Source organism: Octodon degus, unplaced genomic scaffold (genome assembly GCF_000260255.1).
Source record: "Octodon degus isolate 3935 unplaced genomic scaffold, OctDeg1.0 scaffold00026, whole genome shotgun sequence".
In the NCBI taxonomy this organism is placed as follows: domain Eukaryota; kingdom Metazoa; phylum Chordata; class Mammalia; order Rodentia; family Octodontidae; genus Octodon; species Octodon degus.
This window is the reverse complement of record NW_004524602.1, coordinates 3,050,768-3,074,059: the sequence shown is the minus strand read 5'-3', so window position 1 is coordinate 3,074,059 and position 23,292 is coordinate 3,050,768. Positions and strand designations below refer to the sequence as shown.

The window sequence follows — 23,292 nt, the reverse complement described above, 5'->3', positions numbered from 1 at the left end:
ACAGGTTATTTCAAGCTTTCATCAGTGACAACCACTCTCAGGCACCAGCAACTGATTTCGGAAATTTCTCTGATGTCAGTACAACCTGGATGCGACCTTTGCTACCTGTACTAATACCAGTGGCCTCATTTTGATTAATCATTGCAATTTGGCTTCTTATATTAATATGTTTAAAAAATATTATAAACTGGTATTCTAGAATATGCCCTTCACTGGTTGTGTAAATAAAACTGTAGAATGATACTTTAAAAAAAAAAGATTAATAAAGCCTCTCTTTAGAATGTAAGATTCTCATTATCTCCTGTTTTCAAATGAGAAGTTGGGCTGGGCTTCAGAGACAGCTGGGCCATGTCCACTTCCTGCCTGGCCCAAACTAAGTGCCCAGAGGCAGGGAGGGGAGCCGTCCAAGACTTAATTTTCACACACTCTCTTGCCTGTTCTTGAGAGAAAGAAACTCCTTAACCTGGACCCTGAAAAGAACTGAACATTCATCTGGGCTGTCCCCAGAGAGTTGTCCCTGAGCTCTGAGAGGAGGTGGACCTGCATGGCCATGGCCTAGAGCCAAGGATCAATCCTTCTGACTTTGTTCAGTGATCCGATTGTGATATCAGGTAACCAGCCAGCTGGGCTGATTGGATGGGAGTGGGGTTCATAAAAGGTGCCTCGTCTGCAGCAAGAACCCCAGATGGGTCCCCACAGCCCTGTTAATTTCCAGACCTGCATCCACAGGTACTTTCCTGGGCCTGTTTTCCAGTCCTGGGCCCCTCACCATGGATTCTGGGGACTGACAGAGATGGTGGAATGGGAACCATGGGTAGAGATAGGAAGCCTGAGTCCTGGGCCCTACTGATCAGCTCTGGCCTATTTCCCCATTTTTAAGTGAGTGGCTTAAACTGGGTGATCTCTAAGGATTCTTAGTGGACAGAGAGATGGGGAGGTAGGCTAGCCCTGGCCTGGCTGGAGCAACCTCAGCCTCCAAGACTGGGAGGGTCAGGAGCTGTCCTTGAAGGAGCTGCTGCTTTTCTTGCTGCTGATGAAGTGTGCTATACGGATGGGCCATCTACGTGGTTCCTGGGACTGTGGCCTCCTCTATGCTGGGGCAGGGGAGGGCTTCCAGTTGCCTGCATATGGAGAGGGAATTGACAGGAAGCCCACTTTGGTCAGGAGCTTTGACCTAATACACAGCACATACCCTGTGCCAGGGGTGCCCAGGATGGGGGGGACTGTCCTTGGTGTCCCTGTGTTGGAGGAGTCCCTACCTCCACTACAGCTCCAGAATTAGAAATGGGGGAGAGGCAGGGATGGGAATTCAAACACTTGAGCTGGAGATCCTGGGCTCCTTTCCAGCCTCGGGCTCTGCAGTGTGCTAAGGGCACCCTGGGGAGCAGGACTAGGATGATGTATCTTAGACTTCTGGCATCCAGCTGCAAGCCAACCCATCCATGCTTACAGAACAGGCAACTACCTGACTGACTGAAAGAACAGACAGTGCCATCTCCATCCTCAACCTGTCCCCTCCTTCCTTTTCCTTTGCAGTCAGTGACAATGCCATTGTCCCAAGTTCTTCCCTTCTCTTCCACGGAGCTGCTCCTGGCTGCCACCATCTTCTGCTTGGTACTCTGGGTGGTCAGAGCCTCTAGCTCTCGGGTCCCCAAAGGCCTGAAGAGCCCCCCAGGGCCCTGGGGGTGGCCTCTGATTGGGCATGTGCTGACCCTGGGCAAGAATCCACACCTGACACTGGCCAGGCTGAGTGCACGCTATGGGGATGTGCTCCAGATTCGCATAGGTTCCACTCCTGTGGTGGTGCTGAGCAGCCTGGACATCATCCGCCAGGCCTTGGTGCGCCAGGGCGATGACTTCAAGGGCCGGCCTGACCTCTACAGCTTCACCCTGATCACTGAAGGCCAGAGCATGGCATTCAACCCAGATTCGGGCCCCGTGTGGGCTGCCCGCAGGCGCCTGGCACTGGACGCCCTGAAGAGTTTCTCTTTGGCCTCAGACCCAGCTTCTGTGTCCTCCTGCTACTTAGAGGAGCATGCAAGCAGGGAGGCCGAACGTCTTGTGACCAAGCTACTGGATGTCATGGCGGGGTCTGGGGGCTTTGATCCCTTCAGCCAGATGGTTAGCTCGGTGGCCAATGTCATTGGTGCCATGTGCTTTGGGAAGAACTTCCCACAGACCAGCGAGATGTTCAGTATTTTGACAACCAGCAATGACTTTGTGGAGTCCGCCTCCGCTGCCAACCCTGTGGACTTCTTCCCTATCCTCCGCTACCTGCCCAACCCTGCACTGCAACGGTTCAAGAGCTTCAACGAGCGGTTCCTGCAGTTCCTGCAGAAGACAGTCCAGGAGCACTACCAGGACTTCGACAAGGTATGTGGGATGCTTCTGTCCCAGGTGACCATGGAGTGGGGGTGCTGCAAAAGCCTGAGAGGGGGCTTGGGGACAGTTAGGAGCAGTGTGTGACCAGGGGTCATCCCTCTCCACTCTGGGCCTCTGTTTCCTTATCTTTACAGCCACCCTTTTGGGGCCCTTCAAAGCCCTGGGAAGAGAAGCCTGTGAAAGGCATGCTGATGGGGCCCTGCAATGCGAGAGGCCATTATTAGGAGTGAGAAGGCTTTTGTTCTGCAGGAACCTGAACCCCAAAAGCTGCTAATCCCCAGTTCTGTGTCACTTCACTTCCCCATGTTTACACCAGCCCCTTCCTCCTTTGACCTAGACCCATAGGGTCATCGAGAAGAAGAATCAAAGGGGCATTGGTCATAACACCTGAAGTACATCCAGGGTGGCCTCGTTCCTGCCATGCACCCTGTCTAGCCCACAGGGACTCACCTAGGAGGCTGAGGCTGGGTCCAGCCTCTATTGTAGAACTGTCTCCAAGCCTGTATCCCCTCAGAACAGGGTCCAGGACATTACAAGCGCCCTGCTCAAGCACAGTGAGGAGAGCCCCCAGGTGAATGGCAACTGCATCCCCCAGAAGAAGATTGTCAACCTGGTCAATGACATCTTTGGAGCAGGTAGGAGCCAGAGCCAGTCCACACCCAGTCACATGCCTGCCAAGTATAGGCCTTCTGCTCTGGGACAGAGACCCCACCTGCGATCAGGGATGGGAGCCCAAGCAGTCCTATCCACTCCCAGAGGAGACTCAATAGAGTACCCACTGCTTTCCTAGACCTCAGTTTCCCTGTCTGAATGATAACAAGTCCTCTGATGCATAGCTCAAGCCAATGCCCAGGAGATTCAACCCCTGCCCTCAAGAAAGACAATGCCCATTCCACTTCTGGTAGGGGCTGGGGAATAATGGTTTCCTTGCTCCTGTCTTCTCCAACCCCTCACTTGGGGCTGCCCAGGCTTTGACACGGTCACCACCGCCCTCACCTGGAGCCTCACGTACCTTGTGACCAAGCCGGAGATACAGAAGAAGATCCAGAAGGAGCTGGGTACGTGGTGCCCTGCCCTATTCACAGGAGATACCTTGCATCTCAGGTCCTTTGCTCAACCTAAAATATCAGTTAGAGCCAGGCATGGTGGTGCACGTCAGCACTTGGAAGCTGAGGCAGGAGGATTGCCACAAGTTCCAGGCCAGCCAGGGCTACATAGAGCAAGACCCTATCTAAAAATAAAGATACCTATTATGTCCCTACTATGTGCAAGCCCCACTCCCAGAAAGTGTTGGGTAGGTTTGTAGAGTCTCAAACATATAAGGAGATGGTAGTCCCACATGGTGGCAAATGGTACGACGAGGGACACAGATGCTGTGTGGTAGTCAGCGCAGCCCCTGACCTCTGCCTGGCCCCATTTCTGCAGATACCGTGATTGGCCGGCACCGGCGGCCCCAACTGGCAGACCGACCTCAGCTGCCCTATATGGAAGCCTTTATCCTAGAGGTCTTCCGACACTCCTCCTTCGTGCCCTTCACCATCCCGCACAGGTGAGCCCACCATATGCCTTCCTCACCTTCCCCGTGCCTCTGCTGGCCCCTTCATGGGGTCTCCTCCCCAGCCATGACACCAGCTTCCTGTGGAGCCCCTGTTCTGGCCATTCATGATCCATCCCAAGAGAAGGTCACCCTTGTGACCTCAGCAGTCACACATGCCTTCTGCTGTAGCTGGGCTGCCCCACCAACCCTCCAATCCAGCTCATGCTGGAACTGCTGCCCAGACAGATTTCTACCCACATCCCCTGCCCTTATGCAGGGTCAACCCTGACCCAAGGCTGATGTCTGCTTCCTCCTTCATGTTGGTCCAGTTATTCCTGGAGCAAGAGGCTTGAAACAAAGCAGCCATGATGGCACATACCTGCAATCCCAGCACTCTAGGAAGCTGAGACAGGAGGATCACAAGGTTCAGCCCAGCCTGGGCAATTTAACAAAATCCTACTTTAAGAAGTCGGGGCTGGAGCTATAGTTCAGCAGCACGAACACCTGCCTAACAAGCACAAGATTCTTGAGTTGATTCCTGGTACAAAAGAAAAGAAAAAAAAGGGAAAAAGGCTGGGTGTGGTATAACACACCTATAATCCAGAACTCTGGAAGCTAGGCAAGAGGATCACTGTGAGTCTGAGACCATCCTGGGTTACATAAGTGAGTTCAAAGCCAACCTACATCACACAGTGAGAACCTACCTTACTCTCCTTCAAAAAAGTAGAAAACCTTGAAACTCCAGGGCCTGCCCGCACTGTTTATTTCTTGGTGTCATGCACGCAATTGAACACAAAGAGAAGTGATGAAGTGGAGGAAGAGGCAGGATAATCTCTTCTCCTCCCTAGTCCTAACACTCCCTCCCATGGAAGGACATGGAGACGGTGGGGGACAGATGTTGGGGTAGGGGGAAGAGAAAGATGTCCCAGCATAAGAGCCCCTTCTTCCCTCCTCAGCACAACCAAGGCCACCACACTGAATGGCTTCTACATCCCCAAGGAGCGCTGCATATTCATCAACCAGTGGCAGGTCAACCATGACCCGTGAGTACGCTGGCCCGGGGGCAGCTACAGGTTCTGTAGTCAGTTCAGGGGGCTGTTTGTTTCCCGGAACTGTATATACAAGGGGTAGACCTTTGACTGCTGGAGAGCTTATGCTGAGGGACAAAATTTCTAACAGTGAGTTCTTTGGTGCCCATAAGAAATGACGAGGAAGTCTGCTACAGAGTTTTCCCCACCCCAACTTCTACTTTGGTGGGTAAGAGGGTATTCTAGGGTTCTGACCGGAGTGGCCCAGAGATCACTCTTTGGAAACCCCACCATAGTCTACAGCAAGAGAGTGACAATGTACCATTCACCCTGGCACTCTTCTAAGTATGAGCGTGCTACCCATATTTGTGCTATCAATAATCATTTCAAAGCCAGGTGTGATGGAGCACACCTATGATCCCAGAACTCAGGAGACTGAGGCTGGAGGATTACTGTGAGCTTAAGGCCAGCCTAGGACACATATTGATTTTAAGGCCAGTGTGAACTATATAGTGAAACTCTAAAGAATAAGAATAAGAATAATTTCAAACACTAAGCATAAATCAGGGGCTGAGGCAACAGCTCAGAGGCATGAGCTTCTGACTTGCATGCACAAGGTCCTGAGTTCAATCTCCAATACTGGAAAAAAAAAAAAAGCATAAATCAAGGCCTTCTGTGAGTCCCTCTGCTACCAATATATTTTGAGTAGGACAACAATGAACATGTTTTCTTTTCTATCATCATCATCATTATTATTGGTTTTCTTGAGACAGGCTTTTTCTTTGTAGCCTAAGCTGGCCTTGAATTCTTGGTGATCCTGTTACCTGGCTTTACTTTCCTTCTATTAACTTTCTTCTTTCTTTCTTTCTTTCTTTCTTTCTTTCTTTCTTTCTTTCTTTCTTTCTTTTCTTTCTTTTTGTGGTGCTAAGTTGGAATCAGGGTCTTAGACTGAGCTGCATCCCCAGATTTCTTCATTTTATTTTGAAATAGTCTCACTAAATTGTCTAAGCTGGTCTTGAACTTGAAATTCCCACAATGTCTTCCTGAGCTGCTGGGATTACTGGAGTGCCACAGTGTCTTTTCTTTTCTTTCTTGGCTTTTTGAGACAAAGTCTCCCTATGTAGTCCTGGCTGGCCTTGAACTCACATTGTAACCCAGGCTAGCTCCTGAATACTAGAATTACAGCCCTGTACCACCACATCTGGCTGTTTCCTTTGAATAAAGCATTATTTCTTCAACAAAACAAGTTACTATTAGAAACCATTATCTTCAATGCTGATCTTTGCTTTGTGTGAGTTCAAGGCCAGCATGGGCTATATAGTGAGTTCAAAGTCAGCCTAAAATATATAGCGAGACCCAGAAAGACAGACAGACAGACAGACAGACAGACAGACAGACAGACAGACAGACAGACAGAAAAAGAAAGGCACCAAGCTTCCCGTTTGGTTTCTGTCCACTAAGTAAGCCTTCCTTGCTCTCACTCTGTTTGACGCCTGTGTTTGTGACAAGCCAATCTGGAGCCTCCCTGGGCCTCCTGGCCCCCCCAACCTACCAGGTCCTCTGCTCTCTTCAGGAAGCAGTGGGAGGAACCCTTCGAGTTCCGCCCTGAGCGATTCCTGGTGGCCAACAACACTGCCATCAACAAGACCTTGAGCGACAAGATGCTGCTGTTCGGCCTGGGCAAGCGCCGGTGCATTGGAGAGACGCTGGGCAGATGGGAGGTCTTCCTGTTCCTGGCCATCCTGTTGCAGCAGCTGGAATTCAGTGTGCCACCCGGCATGAAGGTGGACATGACCCCTACCTACGGGCTGACCATGAAGCCACCCCGCTGCCCCCACTTCCAGGCACGGCTGCGCTCCTCCAAATAAAGCTCCCCACCCTCACAGCCAAGGCAGGGATGGGCACTCTCAGGGCCTGGATCTTATTATCTCTTTTTCTTTGTAAAGAAATTTTAGCTAGGGGTGGCAGTAATCTTATTACTGAGGAGGCTGAGTTCACGGCTGGCCTGAATTACATAGCGAGATCCTGTTTCAAAAAAAAAAAAAAAAAAAAAAAATCAAAGAAAGCTTTACTGAGCTACATACTACTCTCCTTTAGTGTAGTCACGCAATTTTGTTTTCTGTCTCCTGGGATCTGTCTGCTCTGTACTTTGCATATAAATGGAACCGCGCAATCTGCAGTCTGCGCCTGTCCTTTCTCAAATTAGAATAGTAAGGAAAGAACCTGCATAATCTTTCTAGGGTCCATCCCCACCTCAAGGAGCCCTGGTTTTTCCTGGGTCTGACTCCTCGCTGGCATGGATGGCTTCATCTGATGTCCCTCTTCCCTCTGTGCCCGTGTGTTCTAAGTCTGAGCACTTGGAGGGGACAGAGAGTGTCCAAGTACTTAGCCTTGGAAATCAAATCCAGACGGACAACTAAAGATGCTTCCTGCCCTATCCCAGAGGACAGAATGTGCGACTTCTCACCAGCCTTTCGTGTGCCCATCCACAACCAAGAGTCAGTAGGCTGGGACTGGTGAGATGGCTCAGTAGTCTAAAGCACCTACTTAGAACAAGCTTAGCAAAGCACAGGGACCGCGGTTCAATCCCCCAGCACCACATGCCAGCCAGCCCCGCCCCCTGGTGGGCTGAGCTGGCCACACACACACACACACACACACACACATAAATAAATAAATTTTTTTTAAAAAAGAATTTATAAAAAAAAAAAAAAAGAGTAGGCTCCTGAAGCACTTTGTTACCTGCAAATGGTTCAGGTCTCCTCAGAGATGGAAAGTACAGGTCACGGGGTGGAGAAAGGATTTGCAAAACATCTATCTGACAATAGATGAATACCCAGAAGGCCAGGCGTGGTAATAATCCCAGCACCCAGGAGGCTGAGACAGGAATGTCACCATAAATTTGAGGCCACTTTGGACTACATAGTAAGACCCTGTCTCAAAAACAGAAGCAAACAAAATACCCAGAATGTATAATGAACATTCACAACTCAACAAGAAGAAAAAAAAACTCAATGCAAAAATGTCCATGTATGGTTTATTTAAAAAAAAAAAAAGTTGGGGAGATGGCTCGGCGGTCTAAGCACCTGCCTGGCAAGCACAAGGTCCCAAGTTCAATCCCCAGTACCATATGCTGTGCCAACATGGGAGCCCCAGGTGCACTGTCTGGCCCCAAAACCGGGCATAGTAGTGCATGCTTATAATACCATTGCTGGGGAGGCTGAAACAGGAGGATCACTACAAGTCTGAACTGTATAGTGAGACACTGTATCAAATAAGTATTTTTTAAATATGTTTTTAAAGTTACACAAATGGTCAATAAGTACTAGAAAAGATGTCCAATGTCAGCACAAGGGAAGTGCAAGTCAGAACCACACTCCCTGCCTCTAGGACAGCTATGTGTTTCACAAGGTGGGAAAACACCAGGTGTGAGTGGGTGGAGGACTGTGCCCCTGCCAGTGGGGATGTGAAAAGTCACTGTGTACAGAGACCTGGTGGCTCCTCAAGAAGCTGAAGCAAGGACCACCATGGGCCCTGGCACACTGTTCCTAGGCCTGAATCTGAAAGGATTAAAACAGACACTCAACAGCTGCGTTCTTAAGTATCGGCAGGCACCCTACGCACAAGGCTGCAGGTAGACACGCCTTCCTGCCCACCACCAGAGGAGCAGATGTTTTATTTTTATTTGTTTTGGTTATTGTTAAGTTACTCTAGTTTTGGTTTTGAGACAGGATCTTGGTATGCAGTTCAGGCTGGCCTTGAACTCGCTGTATAGCTCAGGCTGGCCTTAGACTCATGGAAAACCTCCTGCCTCAGCCTCCTGGGTACTGTAATTACAGGCACACATCACCACACCTAGATTACTGACTGGTTTTTTGGTTTTTTTTTTTTTTTTTTTTTTTTTTTTTTTGGAACCAGGGATCGAACTCAGGCCCTTGCGCTTGCCAGGGAAGCGCTTATTCCACTGAGCCATCTCCCCGGCTATTGGCTGTTTTAAAATGTGGTAAATATACACTGAGAATATTGTTCCACCACAGGAAGGAGGGGAGTTCTAGTAGAGGCTACCTCAGGGAGAAACACTGCAAAGTACTCTTACTAAGTGAAGCAATGCCAGTAGCAAAACCAATAATACACGTGTGGTCTGATTTCACTTACATGAGGTTTGAGGAATGGAGAGAGAAAGAAGAGAGGCTGCCAGGAGCCAAGAGGTGGTGAGCAGGGTGGGAGCATTGTTTAATGAATGTGCAGTTTCTGACCAGAATGCCGAGTTCTGAGAATGGATAGTAGAAAGGGTTGTGTAACATTACAAATGTACTTAGCCCCAGAACTGTGAGCTTCAAATGGTTCCAATGTTGTTTTATGTCTATTTTGTCACAGTCCTTTGTGGTTCTTTTGTTTTGTTTTGTATGTTTTTGAGGCAAAATCTAGTAGTCCAACCTGGTCTTGAGCTCACTTTGCAGCCCAGGTTGGCCTCAAACTAACCATGATCCTCCTGCCTCAGCTTCCTGAGTGCTAGGATCACAGGCATGCACCACCACACATGGTTAACATGATTTTTTGTTTGTTTGTCTGCTTGTTTTTAGGGACAGGGTCTCGATATTTAGTGCAGACTGCCCTTGAACTCATACTGATCCTTCTGCCTCAGCCTCCTGAGTTCTGGGATCACAGGTATGCACCACCATGCCCAGCTCACAATAAAGTGTGTGTGTGTGTGTGTGTGTGTGTGTGTGTGTGTTTTAAAGAGATGAACTTTAGATGTATATTGCTAAGCGAAATGTGACATGCCATGTGATTTCTACTCTGATACTCTAGACAAGGCAAAACAACAGAAACAGAAAAAGGCCAGGGAGGACTAGGGGTGTTGCTCGGTGATACGAGCTGTGCTTGCCTACACGACTGGGCCGCGGGTTCATTCCCCAGCACTAGAAAGAGGGGAAAAAGAAACAAGAAAAGAAAGATTGGGAGTTCAAGGTAACAGACAGATGGCTAGGAAAGGCAGAGAGGTGTTTAGGGTTGTGCAACTATACCCTGGTGCCATAATGGGGACACCATTGGTCACGCATTTGTCACAACTCATAGAACAAGCTGGGGGGGGTGGCACATGCCTAGCAGGCTGGAAGACTGAGACGGGAGGGTGACAAGTTTGAGCCCTAGCAAAACCTGTTGAAATAAAGAAGGGCCAGAGATTTAGCTCAGTGCAAAGGACCTGGGTTAAATTCCCAAAACATTTTTTTAAAAAAGAGAGTTCCTAGGGGCCGGGGAGATGGCTCAGTAGAATAAGTACTTCCCTGGCAAGTTCATGGGTCTGAGTTCAATCCCCAGTTCCAAAGAGAGAGGGAGAGAGAGAGAGAGAGAGAGAGAGAGAGAGAGAGAGAGAGAGAGAGAGAGATCCTACCTGGGCGTGGTGACGCACACCTGTAATCCCAGCATTTAGGAAGCTGAGGCAGGAGGATTGCCATGAGTTCAAGAGTGGCCCAGGCTACATAGTAAACTCAAGGCCAGCCTGCACTACACAATGAGACTCTGTCTGAGAAAAAATTTAAAAACATACATATATATATATATGGTTTCTTTTTTTAAAAAAAAGAGTTCTGGGGCCAGAGATATAACTCAGTGGCACAGCACCTGCCTGGCAAGTGTGAAGTTGTGAGTTCGATTCCCAGTACCAAAAATTAAAATTAAAAAATAATAAACGTAACTTTAAAAAAGAGCCAGGCATGGTGATGAATGCCAGTAATCCAGCACTTGGTAGGCTGAGGCAGGAGGATCACTGTGAGTTTGAGGCCAGCCTGGGCTATAAAAGAAGCTCAAGGCCAGCCGGAACTCCATAGTGAGACAGACCCCCTATCTCAAAAAGACAGAGAGAGAGAGAGTTCTTCTGGTGGTATTACTACGCACCATTCTGGAAGTAATCTCAGCTGTTGTGGCTATGAAGAAAAGAATGTATCCCAGAAGTGAAGTCAGGAGTAAAGTCTGTGCTGGGTGCCAGGGGAGGAAGTGTCCCTCAGGATCTGGCCATCAGTGTCCTCAAGCCCCAGGCAAAGGCAAAGCTGGCAGCTGGGAGAGTGCCAGCCCAGTCCCCAGTGCAGCAGGGCACAGCCCTGTCCTGGGGACCCCATCAGAGGGGGAATAAGGTGAGCCCAGCACTGGGGTCCTCTCCACAGCAGAGGAGGACTCAGTCCTGCCTGGGAGCCCCTGTCTCCAGAAGAAATGCTCCTGCCAGGGACTGCCATCCAGGAGGGGAAAAGAGCCTGTCACTCAGTCATCCCCGGCCCCAGACATGGCCTGGCCCTGAGAACTCCATTGTGACAGTGACATGAGGCCTGTTCCAGAGAGCTCCTGAGTGGAGAGACTCCCCTATGCACTCCTGTGGCACATAGAAAATACATGTTGTTGAACCTGGCGGGTCACACGTCTACAGCCCCAGTACTGCCCCAGTGCTCGGTAAGCTGAGGCAGGAGGGTTGCTGTGAGTTCAAGGCCAGCTTGAGCAACACAGCAAGACCTTGCTTTAAAATGAAAAAGAAATGAAATGAAATAAATGACACTGCCATGTGTGTCAGCCCAAGACCCAGCATGGTCCAGCTCCCTGGGGAAGTTCAAACATAGGCTGGGGTGTCCCTCAGGTTATCCAGCGGATACCACTCCACTTGATTGACCCTCTGCAGACCAGTGAGCTTCTCACGCACCCCTGGCCAATCTTTAACCAGCTGGCCAAGGCCCCTCTCACAGCTCAGAACGGCAGGACTCTGAGACTTTGCCCCTCTGCTTTTACTTTGTCCCAGCAGCAGGCCAGGGACAGATGACCCTGGCCCTGACTAACCTTTCCTGGACACACACATTCTTTCAGGCTGTCCTCACACTTATTCTACTGAGCCATCTCCCCGACAAGGTCTCAATATGTATTGCAGACTGGCCTTGAACCTATAGTGATTGTCCTGCCTCAGCCTCCCTACTGCTGGGATGACTTCTCTGATTTTAGAATGACAAAGTAGTGACATTTGATGGCTTCCCCAGGCCATCCCCCTTCACCACCACACTTGCCACTCCATTCTGCCTTAACTCAGGTAAGCCCCAACCCTCACAGGGCTTGGGGAAGGGACAGGTGATGCAGCCCGAGCTGGCCTTGTCTGGGTCCAAATCCACTGACCGTGGGCCAGCTGCAGCTTTCCCAGTCCAGATGTCCTCACCCTGAGCTGGGTGATAATCCCACCCTGAGGGCTGCTGGAAGAACATGGAGGAGCCAGGTGCCAGGCGAGTGTACCGCATACACAGTACACACACATACGCACGCACACAAGCATGTGCCCCAGGTGTGCAGGGCAGGGCTTCCCAGACCGGTGTGGTCTGCAAAGTCTTGGGCAGTAGGGCACACATGTGCCTGCCTGCAGTGCCCACAGACCGCACTTCGCACTGGATCTCTCCAGGCCGGCTCCGCCCACTTCCTTCTGTTCCTCCCACATCCAGGCAGACTGGGGGTGCTAGCGTGCCAGGGAACAATGGGCCCCAGCCCCTTCCGGCTGGCCTCGCGTGAGAAGGAGCTCAGGAAGGAAGCTAACCTCCTGGTGGGGCCACCACCACCCTGTCCTGGGACGCCTAAGTCCTTGTGTTGTCCTTGGTGCTCCCTGTTGCCACCACCCAGAGGGAATGTCCCATCTGAGTGTCCTGAGCTCTCTGCAGCTGGGCTGGGGCCCCCAAAACTCCAGAGCCCATTCTCACTTACCCCCACCTTACCCCATGTGTGCCCTGGCCAAGTGCTGGCCCCAAGAATCAGCTGGGTTGAGCTGGCCAGGGCCCCAGAGCCTAAGCAGGATGAGATGGGGAAGGCCATGCGTGGAGAGGCCGACCTGTCTGTGCTGCTCTTGGAGACGAGATCAGGGCCTCGGAGCACACAGCTGGGTGGGGTCCTCTCCTCCCAACCCTCAGGGCAGGCTTCCATTGGTAGAGCTGCACCCACAGCTTTGCCTACACCCTGGCTCCTGTGCCGCCCCCACCACACAGGAGCTGTGGGACAGAGCAGGGTCCGTGCCGCAACCCGACAGCTCAGGGCCCTACCAGACCACTGCTGACCGAGGCTCTGGGCATCAGTGTTCCCCTGGAAGCCAGTGCTGGGGGACTGGACAGAGCCTAGCCTGGGGCACAGTGGGGACTCTGGCCTGCATCCCACCCCCACCGTGACTCCGGAAGCTCCAGGCAGGGTCTTGGCTCCCCATCCATGGAGGTGGCACCACCAGGTTCATATCCCCAGCCCTCAGCGTGACAATGGCTGGGAGCAGGAGGAGTAAAACACCTGCTCCCCAACCTACCAGTAGCCTCCCCACATCCACCTCTGCTCTGGAGGAAGGTGGAATCTGGACAGATTCCTGGTTCTCACGGCAGGAGGGTGCCGGGGGCCAGAGAGGCAGGCAGGCCTGCAAGCACTCACCCACCCACCTGGCAGACTGTGTGCACCTGGCCACTCCCGAATGCACAGCTGGCGCTCTCACACACACACCTGGCCACGCTTGCCCCTTGAGTGCGTGCAGAGATGAGTCCTCCTCCTGGAGCCCTGCAGACACCAGGGCCAGCGTGGCATGGGCACACCCTGGCCCTGCTGGGCCTTTTGGCTGGGGACCCCAGGGCACACCCTACAGAATCCACCCACCTGCATCTTAGATCTAGAATCTGCTAGGGGTGTGGCAGGGCCCCAGGGTGGCAAGGAGGTATAACATAGCTGGGGGGGGGGCATGCATGCACACTCCCAGCGGCAGCACCCATTCATTCATTCCTTCACACCGGTTCTATTTAAGCAATAACATTACAGCCTGGTGTAACGGGCTGCACCTCTTGTGCTAGCTAGCTTGTCAGGAGGCTGAGGCAGGAGGATCACTGAAAGTTCAAGACCACTTGGGTTGCAAAGTGAGCTCAGGCCAGCCTGGACTGCACAGCGAGACCCTGTCTCAAGAAGATGAACAAATAAACAAATAAAATCACCAAATCTCAAATCAGGGCAGTAATAAAGATATATTACTCAATGGATTAAAGATTTAAATGTTGGCAATAAAACCATAGAGAGGCTGCTTCCACAATGCTGGCAGCCTCAGCTTGCTGTAGTTCGATCCCCACAACACTCCAGCCATGCAAAAGTGCCCTGAAGGCATTCAAGGAGCAAAAAATAAATAAAAATAAATAAAACCATAGAGGGCCAGAAGAAAACAAAAATACAAGAGCTGATGAAATTGATGTTTAGGGGCTGGAGAGATGGCTCAGTGGTCTAAAGCACCTACTTGAAACAAGCTTGGCAAAGCACAGGGACCGCGGTTCAATCCCCCAGCACCACATGCCAGCCAGCCGCGCCCCCTGGTGGGCTGAGCTGGCCACACACACACACAATAAATAAATGTAATAAATAAAAATAAATAATTTAAAAAAGAAATTGATGTTTAAATGTAGTCTGAAAGTGCAAATATAAACCTTTCTAGGCTTGACGTGACCCCAAAAGCTGTGGAAGAAAAGATTGCTTCTGGCCAGGGAGATGGCTCAGTGGAATAAGCACTTCCCTGGCAAGCGCAAGGGCCTGAGTTCAGTCCTCAGTTCCACCAAAAAAAAAAAAGAAAGAAAGAAAGAAAAAAGATTGCTTCTACTTCATGCCGAGCCTTTGAAAATAATCCTTGTGTTAAACTGTTAAACCTTCCTCAAATTAATGGGACCCTGAATGATATGCAAATAAAAGGTTAATTCCTTTAATTTGAAGAATTCCTATAAAAAAGTCCAACCAAAAATAGAGAATTTTGTGAGGGGAGGAGGAAAACATAAATGCATTTTAAAAATATAAAGGGTGGCCTAGGGGCCAGGGAGATGGCTCAGTAGAATAAGCGCTTGCCTGGCAAGTGCAGGGCCTGAGTTCAATCCCTGGTTCTGCCAAAAATAAAAATAAAAATAAAAATAAATGAATAAAAATAAAGGGCGGCCTAGAGTCAAGCAGAGGGGCACCTTGGAGACCAGCCTGAGTGACACAGTGAGACCTCACCTCAAAAATAAATAAATCAAGGGGGCCGAGGAGATGGCTCAGTACAATAAGCGCTTCCCTGGCAAGCCCAAGGGCCTGAGTTCAATCCCCGGTTCTGCCAAAATAAATAAATATCAATCAATCAATCAATCAATCAGGACTGGCCACATAGCTCAGCGGATTAAAGCGCCTGAAGGAGGCACAGTTGCTGGGGGTTTGATCCCTGGGCCTGCCATGCTGACCCCGCCCCCAGAGCACTCTGAGAAGGCAATTGAGATTGGGGGTGGTGACGTGTGCCTGTAATCCCAGCTCTTGGGAGGCTGTAAACAGGAAGATCACTACGAGTCTGATCTAGTAGTGAGACTCCGAACACCCTGTAGAACCTTCCCTAAAATACAAAAATAAATAAATAAACAAATCGCCAGGTGTGGTAGCACACATGTGTAATCCCAGTACTCGGGAGACTGGGACAGGAGGATTCAAGGCCAGCCTGGGGTACAAAGTGAGTTCAAGCTACATAGAAATAAATAAAATAGAACAAAAAATCAAAGAAGCTGGGGGTGTAGCTCAGCAGTTACGGACTTGCCTGACTGCCTCCATAGTTCCTGGGCTCAATCCTCAGCCTGCCTCCCAAGCAAAACACTCTGTAAAGACATCTGCTTAATCCTTGTTTGTTCCCTGGGTTGCTGGCATGGCCCTTGTTATTGACCCTTGTTATTGTCCCCTGTTATGGAACACTTTTCTTATTAATCCTCTAGGCAAGGATTGTTGGATCAAAACAGTTTACGCAATCCTCCTCCTCCTCCTCCTCCTCCTCTTCTGTCTTTAAACCCTGCCCTTCCTCAGCCGTGGCAGACGCCTGTTATTTATTGTTTACCTGGCAGTACACAGCAAAGCAGCCCCTCAAAAACACGCGTCTCTCTTCGTGGAGTCCCTTATTATTATTTTTTTTGGAGGGGAGAGTTTGGTTTTGTTTTGTGGCTACACATTTATTCAATAGAAAATAAAGTCCTTCAACTTTACTGCAGTGGCTGACCATGTCCACGACCAAATCTGCCTCTAACCGGGGATTTGGCGGCTGAACCAGCCCCAGCCACGGCCTTCTTGTCGGCACCAGCAGGCACCGTGCTGTGTCTGTAGGCGTGCCTATCGGCCTCCCCACACCTGTGTCCCATGGGCGGCTTGCCCTCCACACCTTTGGGCTGGGGTCTGCCAGTCTCAGGCCAGCTGTGGCACAGAGTAGCAGGCACAATGTCGGGGGGCAGGTGGAGATGGTCACAGAGATGCTGGGTAAGGTAAGGTACCCGTAGAAGTCTCCAGGCAAACTGTTGCTTCATGTAACCTCGGGACTTGAGAGGCTGCATGGCTCTCATGATGTGAAGGTTGGGCACATTCTCATCTGCCAGCTCCGGGTGCTTGGGCACGTGAACGTCTTTCTTGGCCACCATCACCCCCTCCTTAGAAAGGAGCTCATAAATGGCGATCTGATTCTTCTTGGGCATCAATATCGTGATGGGTGTACGGTCCGAGGCCGAGGCTGCAAAGTGAGCCCCTTATTTGTTATTTCAGCTGACAGGGTATTCCACCCATTCTGGCAAGAGGGAAAATTGATAGGCTCTGGCCCTAGTATGAATTGCTGAATTGTTATGGTGGTCATCTAACATGGCTGAATCCCCAAAACAGCAGCTTATCTTCCCAGTTACCACTTCTTTCTTCTTCACCACCCCAGTCCTGGATACCTTTATCGCGCACACAAGGGAGCCCAAATCAGCTCCTTACATGTAACTGAAACTGCCCCTCAAACTCTACCCCAGCTTACGTCCATAAAAGTCTCAGCTTTCTTTGTGTCAGGTCAGAGGATTCCCCCATCTCTCTTGATTCTCTCCATGTCCTTAGAGGCAATAAAGGCCTCTTTTATCTTTCCTATCTCTTTACCACACTGCTAAAAAACCGGAGATAGCTGAGATAGCTATCTAAAAACCTGAGATAGCTCAATAGAAGAAGCACTTGCCTGGCAAGCCCAAGGGCCTGAGTTCAATCCCTGGTACCAGAAAAAAAAAAGGTATATGCAGAGATGCCCAGATGAGGGGCAAAGCAACAGATGCCTAAGGGTGAAAGCTTGGCAGACTCCCTCCTTTCCGAACTTTTAAGACTGTACCATGTAATTCCTAATCCGGGTGCAGTGACACATGCCTGTCATCCCAGCACTCAGGAGCCTGAGACAGGTGATACAGAGTTCAAGGCCAGATTGGGATATACAGAGAGGCCCTGTCTCAAACAAACACAAAAGCCAATAGTCATTTATATTTATTGAGTAGCTATGCTCCTCACTGGCAGGTTTGGATAAGGCCATGAGCCAGATAAGCATGATTGTTTTCTGCTTGCATGAAGCTTATGGCCCTGTGCAATGAGAGAGGCTAAAGAAATGCACAAGGATAGGACCAGCAAGACAGCTCAGGGGACTAAGTGCTTGCTTAGGCAAGTGTAGGGACTGAGGTTCGATCCTGGGCACCACATGCCATGTAGGCCCCAGCCCCAAACGCAGAGCCGGCCCCTGAGTCTGGGCGTAGTGGGGCACGTCTGTAATCCCAGCACTGGGCAGGCTGAAAACAAAAGGATCACTACTTGTCCAAGCTAGATAGTGAGACCCTGTACCAATTACATTTTAAGAAAGAAAGAAAGAAAAAAAGAAAGGCACAACTAGATACACATCGTAATGAGTTCTGGGAAGAAGCCAGGCTGCAAGGGCAAGACAGAGATGACTTTTTTTTTTTTTTTTTTTTTTGACATTGTAAAATCAAAGTACTACTTTACTAAATGAGTTTTTTTACATGATATGAACATCAATGTAATTATAATTGTAAAAAAATTTTATAACAAGGATAGACTGATTTTCAGATTTCCAAATCAGAGTCAACTGTACATTTACACAGAATTGTCTTTGCGTGAAGCCCAAAAGGGAACAACATAAAAATGGGTGTTTCCACAGCCCCTTTAGTTTTGCTGATCAACAGTTTGTTAAAAAAGCAGCTGCAGGCTTGTTACCCAAGGTCTGAGAACAGAAGAAGAGTCGAAGGTGCTGTGAGTTCACCTGTAGACAATTTCATGCCTGCACATCAGTCAGTTCTGGAGGAAGTGGGGTCTTAAGATGCTTGCTGTCAAAGTGCTGCTTGAAGGTCTCAGGGCCTGGCACTTGTGTCCTGCAGACAGTGCAGGTGTATATGAAGGCAGCTTTGGCAGCAGCCTTTTGCTCATGCCTTTGTTTCTTCTTTTGTCCAGCCTGCTTTTTGGCATTTTTCTGCTGAGACTGAATCTTCTGCTGCCCACGAGCCATATCCGGGCCGGGACAGTCTTGTGTCAGGGAGGCTACGTGGCACGAGAGGGCTGGGAGCTTGTGGAGGAAGGGAGGGGTGTGCGCCCAGCACTGCTTCGGCCTCCTTCACCCATCGAGAAAGGGAAAGAGAACCACTGGGAGCCCAACAGCCCGCACATCGCACACCCGCTACCACCAGAGCTGACTTTAAAAGGGCTGGTCGGGGGCTGGTGAGATGGCTCAGTGGTCTAAAGTACCTACTTAGAACAAGCTAAGCCAAGCAAAGCACAGGGACCGAGGTTCAATCCCCCAGCACCACATGTCAGCCAGCCCCGCCCCCTGGTGGGCTGAGCTGGCCACACACACACTAAATAAATAAATAAAATAAAATAAAATAAAAGGGCTGGTCACACCACATGCACACAAAAGCCTTCTCAGAAGTGGAATTTAAAAAGCAGCAAAGAAAAAAATAAAATAAAATAAAAAGCAGCAAAGAAAAGTGTTCTAAAGCAGTGGGACCAATAGAAGCAAAGGCATTGAGCCAGGAGTGGGATGCCAGGGGGTGAATCAGCACCTCTTAAAGGGAGGGCAGAGTTTTGCCTGTGAAACAGCCCACTCTGGAGGGGGTGAGATGGAGTCTGGGGAAGGAAGCAGCTTCCCGGGAAGGCAGAGAAGCCAGAGCTGGAACCTCGCAGTCTGGGCTCTGTGGACCCAGCAATGTCTCTGTGATCCCTCTAGGGACTTTGCAAGCTCACAGTGAGCAGGCTGGAGGAAGGTGGCCACTCCCCTGGCTTTGTACTCATCTCAGGGACCTATCAAGGGGACAAATGAGAAGTGGGCACGTGTACACAGGCGTCACTGTGACTCCTGATGGCTGTACTGCTTACACAATGGGGTCACCTCGGACATGCAGAGGGACCTCCTCCCCTTTAGGACCCTCCTGTCCTTTGTTCCACCTTCCCTCAGCCCTTGAAGCATGCTTTTAAGAATCCCATGCTCTAGCAACTGACCTAGCCAGGCGCTTGTTTGTGCTTCTCTTAAAATGCTGCTTCAAGAGCACATATCCACAGGGCTAGGGAGATGGCTCAGTAGGATAAGCGCTTGACTGGCAAATGCAAGGATCTGAGTTCAATCCCCGGTTCCGCCAAAAAAAAAAAAAAAAAAAAAAAAAGAGCACATATCCAGGCACACACAAGCATCCTTGTGCTGCGGTGGGTGGTATGGATGGCATGCCCATTGTCTGCCCCAAATCCTCCGTGTTCTCCTGTTCCTTGCTGTGTAATAATTTACCTGGGCACAGTGACAAACATCTGCAGTCCCAGCACTCAGGATGCTGAGGCAGGAGGAGCTTCAGGAGTTCAAAGCCAGCCTGGACGACACAGCATTAAACCCTTCCCTCATCCCCAGCTCTCAGCGACCCAATTGCACTCCCTCTTTGGGGGCCCAGCTCTAGTCTCAGGGTAGGATTCCCCCTACTGGCACTGACTGCCCTTCTCCCTGTGAAAGGAGAAAGTCGTGAAACTACAGTCTGCTTTGCCCCCTTGTGGCCACTCTGAGAAACTCATGCTTCCCACAGCTACAAGCCTTGCGATACCACCCCAAATAGGCAATAGAAAAAGCGTCTGCTTTACGGCTTCAGGTCTCAAGTCCTTTATGCAGAGATTCTGCGGGAGCTTTAGAGCCAGAGAATGCCCCCACCTTACCTGTCTCTATCATTCCTTGGCCAGAAACCTTGGCCTGCAGTAGAAACTCCTTGTCCAACTCTCTGCCAGGAATTAAACTTGGTTGGGGAGATGGCTCAGTAGAATAAGTGCTTGCCTGGCAAGCGCAGGGTGCTGAGTTCAATCCCCAGTCCAGCAAACAAAAACAAATCAACTTCTGTTCTCATCCTGCCACGGACAGGGAGCTCACTAACTGTAAAGTTGATTGATTGCCTGTTCTGTGCTGAAGTCACCGAGAATCAGCCTGAGTTCCCTGAGCGTCTGCCCTATGCTGGGTCCTTCTGGGTATTTGGCCCCACTGTCACCACACACACTGGGCTGTGGGACAGTCGGGTGCCAAGGGTGAAGTAATTTGCAGGGCCTGAGCACTTGTAGCTCATTCAAAATCCCTTGTGACGTCCCAACCTGCCACTCAAGCCCCACGCTGCAACCCGCTGCACTTTCTAGAAGCGGCCTTATCTCCTTCCCACTGGCTGCTCGGAGTTCTTTGCCCTCAACTACCCGGACCATTCTAGGCCAGCCCGGGGCCTTGGACATCCCTAGTTAAGAGTTCTGGCCCCGGGCCTTGTGAAACCTGAGACCTGCTCAGGCCTAAAGGGGTGGCCCTAGCTCCTCGCGACCTTGCCCTGCCTGGATCCTTTCTCATCCCGTTCCCCTGGAGAGCTGGGATCTGGCCACCAGGTGGCGCTGTTGCCCCTCAGATCGGCAGAGCCCTGCACGTCAAGCTCTAAGAGGGCAGAGGCAAGTTCACTGCTCAGAGTAGGGGAAGACAAGGGCCTTTGTCTGCTGCTGCCGTGCACCGCGCGCTTCCCACGCAAGACCTCATTGCCACTGCCATAGGGCGGGGTTGGGGCCCCAGCCAGGGCTCTACGTCACAAACTCTGCTAACAGCAAGTAAAAGGCTTTGCTCACAAAAGCCAGAGAAGATGAAACCACACAGGCAAACAGCCTAGCCTAGGGTGCCAGCTGCCCTGAAAATATCTGCAGGGCCCGTACTTGTGACACCACGTCCTCTGTCTCACACGCTCCAGGCTACCACAAGATCAGAGGAGCCATGGGGACATCAGCCTTTCTACACTCAGCAAAGTCTGTCCCCCCAGCAGGCAGTGTCCCCACTCAGGCCAGACCTCGCTTCTCTCTGAGGCCACTACTCCTGGGGACCAGACTCAGGGGGAGCTGGTAGGGACAGCTGGCTACCAGCGGCAGAAGACATGAAGTTCCCAAGAGACACAGAATACAGGCGCCAAAGCACAGCCCTGATGAAAGAACTTCTCCCCAGCCAGAGCTGCCCCTGGTATGTCGGGTAGGCAGCCCCAGGGGCCAGAGGTCCAAGTTAGTGGAGCAGATGCATGGGAAGGACAAGAGGATGCAAATAAGGAGCCTCTCCTTGAAATGGAGCCCTGAGGTCTGTGCAAAAGTGACAGCTGCCACCCGGCATGGTGGCATGCTCCTGTGACCCCAGCATTCAGGAGACTGAAGCAGGATAATTGCTGAAAGTTTAAGGCCACCCTGAGTTGCATAGCAAGACCTTGTCCCAAAAAAAACACAAAAAAGAAATGATAGGGGCCGGGAAGATGGCTCAGTAGAATATGCGCTTCCCTGGCAAGCGCAAGGGTCTGAGTTCAATCCCCGGTTCCGCCCCAAAAAATAAAAAAGTGATAGCCAGGGTCCCCAGAGAGGATTCAGTCACTCGATTATGTCAACAAGATGTCAAGCTGCTTACTGCTAGGACTCTGGGGGTGTGGGGAGCTGGGGGAAAAGAGCCCATAGTGCCACCTAAAGGTCACCCCTCCTGACACACACACTGCACAGGAAGCTTGAGGGCTGGACAGGGCAGGGTGTCTCTGTCCAGGCCCCAACTGAGACTTACAGGGACAGCCCTCTCCTTACACTGCACACACCCCAGCCAGGGTTTGAAAGCACCCCAGAGGGCAGATGGGGATGGAAGATGGCACAGGGTTAGCATGGGTACCATGGGAGGGAGGGTTCCGATGAGGTTTGCAAGAGCAGCAGGCCCAAGGCCAGCCCGCTTCTCCTCCTCCCGCCACCAGCCATGTCACCACCTTCCTCCTGCAGGGAACCCAGGGCTCTGCTCCTGCACCCCAACTGCATGGTGGGCACAGCCCCCAGGCTTGGGCCTCCAGCACATGGATGTCCTGGGGCACAGAGTGATACAGAGGGCTTTGTGAGCCAGGACTCAGGGAGAACTGAGTGGCCAAAGCCCTGCCCAGGCCTGGACACTCCAGGGCCCCATGGCCCAGACAGCAGTAACCGCCCAGCTCTTGATGCAGCGATGAATGACAGTAAAACTGTAGGCTCAGAACAGACCAAAGCCCTGGCCCCACCCTCAGGAGGCTGAACCTGCCAGGGACAGCAGGGAACAGAGGACTTCAAAGCTTGCTTCAGGAGTGAGGAAAAATATCCACTGAACTGGCAGTGAATGAGAATGCCTGGTAGCAAGACCTGGGCTCAGCCACCAATTGTACGCCTTCCCAGAACAGCAGGAGTCCCAGAGATGTGTGTACTCTCATTCCCGTGTTATTTATGTATCTATTTACTTTGCATTTTTGAGACAGGGTCCTTTTATATAGCCCATACTAGTTTTGAACTCCCACAGATCTCCTGCCTCAGCCTCCCATGTGCTGGAATTATAAGCGTGTGCCACCACACCCAGCTTTATTTCCACTTTAGAGATGAGGAAACTGAGGCTAAGAAAAATTCAGCGACAGGCTAGGGGTGTGTAGTGGTTGATACACTGGGTCAACTTGAGAAGTTGCTTCCTATGCAGGACAGAATTTATGTATAAGACCATAGAGCTGGGCAGGGGTGCTTGGCCCGGAAGCTGTTCAGATGGAACCATGAGACGGGTCCTTCCTCTGTACGGGCATCTGATGACTGAGCGCCCTCATTAAACCCCTCTTCTGTTTCCTTATCTTCAACGTGGAGACAGGAATAAATCCTTCCATGGCAACTATATTGGGAGACCAAATGACACTTGAAACAAAAGGACTTCGACGATGCTGGCAGATTGTACGGCCTATTTAGTGTTGCCTATTCTTATTCTTCATTGGAATTCATACCACTTATTCATTCAACCAACATCGCGCAGCATTAGGTTTCAGCCTCCGGCAGCAGATCAGGATGCCATACTAAGGGGGGGGGGGCAATGTGGGATGCCAGAGAGGGGCCAGGCTTGGAAGACGGCCAGGCAAGCAGCCAGCCAGCTCTCTACTCAGAGGAAGCAGCCCCCTGACCAGAAGAGGCTGGGGCAGTAAGGACAGAGGCAGCTCTGGCTGGAGCACAAAGCCTAAAGACCCTCTGCTC

General features: G+C 50.8%; 1 protein-coding gene and 2 pseudogenes across 1 annotated transcript; 1 reads left to right on the top strand and 2 right to left on the bottom strand.

Annotated features, from left to right (window-relative positions):
- Window positions 1-621: 621 nt before the first annotated feature.
- Window positions 622-6,866, top strand: LOC101585942 (cytochrome P450 1A2). The gene is made up of 7 exons (XM_004628731.2): window positions 622-729; window positions 1,537-2,373; window positions 2,897-3,017; window positions 3,351-3,440; window positions 3,808-3,931; window positions 4,876-4,962; window positions 6,521-6,866. The coding sequence occupies exons 2-7, from the start codon at window positions 1,546-1,548 to the stop codon at window positions 6,813-6,815; spliced, it is 1,545 nt and encodes a 514-aa protein (XP_004628788.1). The 5' UTR covers window positions 622-729; window positions 1,537-1,545; the 3' UTR covers window positions 6,816-6,866.
- A 9,084-nt stretch (window positions 6,867-15,950) lies between these two features.
- On the bottom strand, window positions 15,951-17,302 carry LOC101588841 (annotated as a pseudogene).
- Window positions 16,383-18,283, bottom strand: LOC101586337 (annotated as a pseudogene).
- Window positions 18,284-23,292: the final 5,009 nt, after the last annotated feature.

What these genes read in the sequence shown, in the direction of transcription:
- LOC101585942 (XM_004628731.2), top strand. Translation starts at nt 1,546, where the DNA reads ATGCCATTGTCCCAAGTTCTTCCCTTCTCTTCCACGGAGCTGCTCCTG. An exon ending in ACTACCAGGACTTCGACAAG is followed by an intron (nt 2,374 to 2,896) that starts GTATGTGGGATG and finishes GTATCCCCTCAG; the next exon opens with AACAGGGTCCAGGACATTAC. An exon ending in TGGCAGGTCAACCATGACCC is followed by an intron (nt 4,963 to 6,520) that starts GTGAGTACGCTG and finishes TGCTCTCTTCAG; the next exon opens with GAAGCAGTGGGAGGAACCCT.